This window comes from Cucurbita moschata, unplaced genomic scaffold, assembly GCF_002738365.1.
Source record: "Cucurbita moschata cultivar Rifu unplaced genomic scaffold, Cmos_1.0 Cmo_Scf00008, whole genome shotgun sequence".
Lineage (NCBI taxonomy): Eukaryota > Viridiplantae > Streptophyta > Magnoliopsida > Cucurbitales > Cucurbitaceae > Cucurbita > Cucurbita moschata.
Window position 1 is genome coordinate 740992 of NW_019268524.1, and position 3191 is coordinate 744182.

Sequence of the window (3191 nt, forward strand, 5' to 3'; positions counted from 1 at the left end):
AAAAAAAAAAAAAAAAAAAAGACCCATATTTTAAAAATAAATTAAAATAAAACAATTTATTAGATATGCATTTTCTTTTTTTTTTTTTTTTGTTTTCTTTTAGAAAATTATTTGTTAATTTAAAAAAAATAAATAATAAAATGGGGGAAAAGACAGAGCAGGGTGATGGAATGAATAAAAGAGACGTGGCAGCGATAATGAAAATAATAAAATAAAATGGCATATAAGTGAATATTAATTATTTAGGATGGAGGGGAATCCATGCGGAAATCACGTGAGGGATAATGGGAGAAATAGATATTCCACTAGCATCGTTAATGTTATTGAATAAAACAGTGGAATCCGAGGAGGGAAATTGGTAAAGTAAAATTGTCCCAATAATCAATCCCCCATCTCTCCCAGTTATTGGGATTCTAATTTGAGCTCATACTCCATTGCCCATAATTGAGATTCCCTCCCATTTGCCATCAAATTACAATGCTTACGTATATACCTTATTGGATTTGGAGTTTGATTTGGGTATTGGAATTTAAAAGGTATCCAAAAAGCATCGAGTCGTGAGGTACAAGTAAAGCAATAACAAAACCCTCCGCTTAAAACCCTTTTGTCGTATGTTCGTCGACCCTCTGTACTCCAATGTGATACTCCAATGTGATGGACCACATGGACCACTCTCTCTATAAATAAAAATATATGGGACTTCTATGTCAGTTGATATGATATTATCTATTTTAAGTATAAGTTTTCTTGAGTTTGTTTTTTTTGCAAAAGTTGTGGTTTTATACTAATGGGGATAGTGTCATTGGTTTGTATGCCTACGATCTTCCCTTTAATTAGTCAATGTGGGACTCAAACAATCTTCGATATCTTATACAATTCAAGCCTTAATTAAAAGGGGTCACTAATGACTTCCCAAGAGAAATATGGCTAGCATCCTCTTTGGTGCCAACCATATTTTATTATAGTAAATTCCCAAACCAAATCGAATCGAAAAGAAGACGAAAGAAAAAGAAGAAAAATTTGTTGATATTAAAATTAGTCTTTATATTTTAATCAACTTTTCTAACTAAATTCTAATTAGAAGACTAAATTGTTTCAATTAATTTCATATTGACCATAAAATAATTTAGACTTTAATTTTATAATTTAAAATATCTGATTCTCATAATTGAACTAAATCTCACCCATGGTTATGGGCATTACACGTTGTTACTGTATTTAAAAATAGATAGCAATGGGCTAATAACTTGGATATTTATTATAATTTTGCATTTATTTGTTTTTAAATTTGAAGGCGAGGAAAAAATAAGGAAAATCAATGGGATTTTTGACCAATTGAAAATAAATTAAAGGGCTAGGATGGTCATTTAACGAAATAAGAAATTAACAATTAATGTAATAATTAGATTTAATTAATTTAGAGTCCTTTGAAATCGATTGGGTGGTGACGTAAGTTGGGGATAAAATGAAAGAAACGAACCAATGCCGAGGCGGGACCCACGCGAGTTACTGGCTTTTAGAGGAAGGTTAGACCAACTATTTAAACCAATTCTCCACTCTCTTCCTTTCAAACTCAATCATCCAAACACTGCCCTAATTTTACGCTTCGATTTCCCTTCCCCCGATTTTCCCCCTCTGCTCCGTCAATGGCGCTCCGGAGATCCATTTCCAAGCGCTTTCTTGATGGTTTCAGAACTAATTCTTCTCCATCGCCTATCAATTTGACCTCCCGCCGCGACTACATTTCTCCTCCGCCCGATTCCGCCGGGAAGTCCGTTTTCAGGCGCTTTCTTCAGAGGAGAGCGATCTATCATTCTCCTTCCGCTGCTCGGATCCCCGAGTTGTTGACTCTTCCATTAGGCGATGATCTCAGAGAGAAACTCGGAGGTCGTAACATTAGTGCCGATCGAATCCGCCTCGACGGCCTCATTCCTCCGTCGTCGTTCGATAATGAACGCTCTGTTTCTGGATGTGGTATCTCGATCGACGATGCTAGGAAGATCATTAGGCTATCGCAGGTCGAAAAACTAAAGACGAAATTGAGAAATATTCAGAAGAGTTCGATCTCGTACTCCGAGTTCTTTCGGATCTGTGTTGAAGATTGTGGGAATAAGGATCAGGGCGCCGAATTCGCCAAGTTGTTGGATGAATCTGGAAGCGTCATTGTCATTGGAAATATCGTGTTCCTCCGGCCGGATCAGGTAAAATTATAAGTCCGATTAGGTGAAGATTTACAGATTAAAAAAAAAAAAAAAACTGACCGAATCCATCCCTTACGGAGATCCGATTTAAGCGGACGATGACGATGAACAGTGTTGCATGAATATACAGAGTCAAAATCATCACAAAATTGGAAACATGTTTAAAGTGGTTGAAATTTTGGGACAAAATCGTGACATATTCAACGAATAATTAATTAATTAAAAAAAAGTTAACAAAGAAAAAGAAAAAATGTTGAAATCCTTCTGTAATTGACGAGTTTGAAACATTTACAGGTGGCTAAATCAATGGAAACGATGATATCTGGATCAATAGCGAGACCAGACGACCCAAGGTTGAAACAACTAGCCCAAATGGAGAGGCAAAAGGAAATAATCGACAAAAAGGCCAAGGCCCAGGTTCAAGGCGAGCTCTTTTGTGGATTGGGCCTTCTCGTGGCCCAAACATTGGGCTGCATGAGGCTCACTTTCTGGGAGCTAAGTTGGGACGTAATGGAGCCCATTTGCTTCTTCGTGACGTCCCTTCACTTTGCCCTTGCCTATGCCTTCTTCCTTACAACCTCCACAGAGCCCACTTTTGAAGGCATCTTCCGACGTCGTTTTAAGGCAAAGCAAAAGAAACTCATGGCCTCTCAGAATTTCGACATCAACAACTACAATGAGCTGAAGAGAATTTGCTATCCAAGCTACCCAACTCAACAAGAACCCTTGTTTTCCAATGCCCATACTCTATCATAAGACTTTTTTGTAAATTTAATAATTCCATTTTTTTTTTCTCTTCTAAAATCGGAGCTTTAGGATTCAGCTTTTTTTTTTTTCTTTTTTATTTGAGTGTCTTGATCTAAATCGGCTTTGGACATGATACATCGATTCATATCATGTATTGTATAGGACCATTGAAAAAAAAAAAATATAAAGACGAGATTATAATTTTTTTTTTTTTTTTTTTTTTTTTTTTTTTTTTTTTTTTTT

At 36.0% G+C, this 3191-nt stretch overlaps 1 protein-coding gene across 1 annotated transcript; it reads left to right on the plus strand.

Moving 5' to 3' along the window:
- The first annotated feature begins 1567 nt into the window (after window positions 1–1567).
- On the plus strand, window positions 1568–3158 carry LOC111445822 (calcium uniporter protein 4, mitochondrial-like). The gene is made up of 2 exons (XM_023084332.1): window positions 1568–2201; window positions 2496–3158. The coding sequence occupies exons 1-2, from the start codon at window positions 1647–1649 to the stop codon at window positions 2955–2957; spliced, it is 1017 nt and encodes a 338-aa protein (XP_022940100.1). The 5' UTR covers window positions 1568–1646; the 3' UTR covers window positions 2958–3158.
- The last annotated feature ends 33 nt before the right edge of the window (window positions 3159–3191 follow it).

Coding starts and splice junctions, on each gene's coding strand:
- LOC111445822 (XM_023084332.1), top strand. CDS start 1,647: ATGGCGCTCCGGAGATCCATTTCCAAGCGCTTTCTTGATGGTTTCAGA. Junction 2,202..2,495: donor TGTTCCTCCGGCCGGATCAG/GTAAAATTATAA, acceptor AAACATTTACAG/GTGGCTAAATCAATGGAAAC.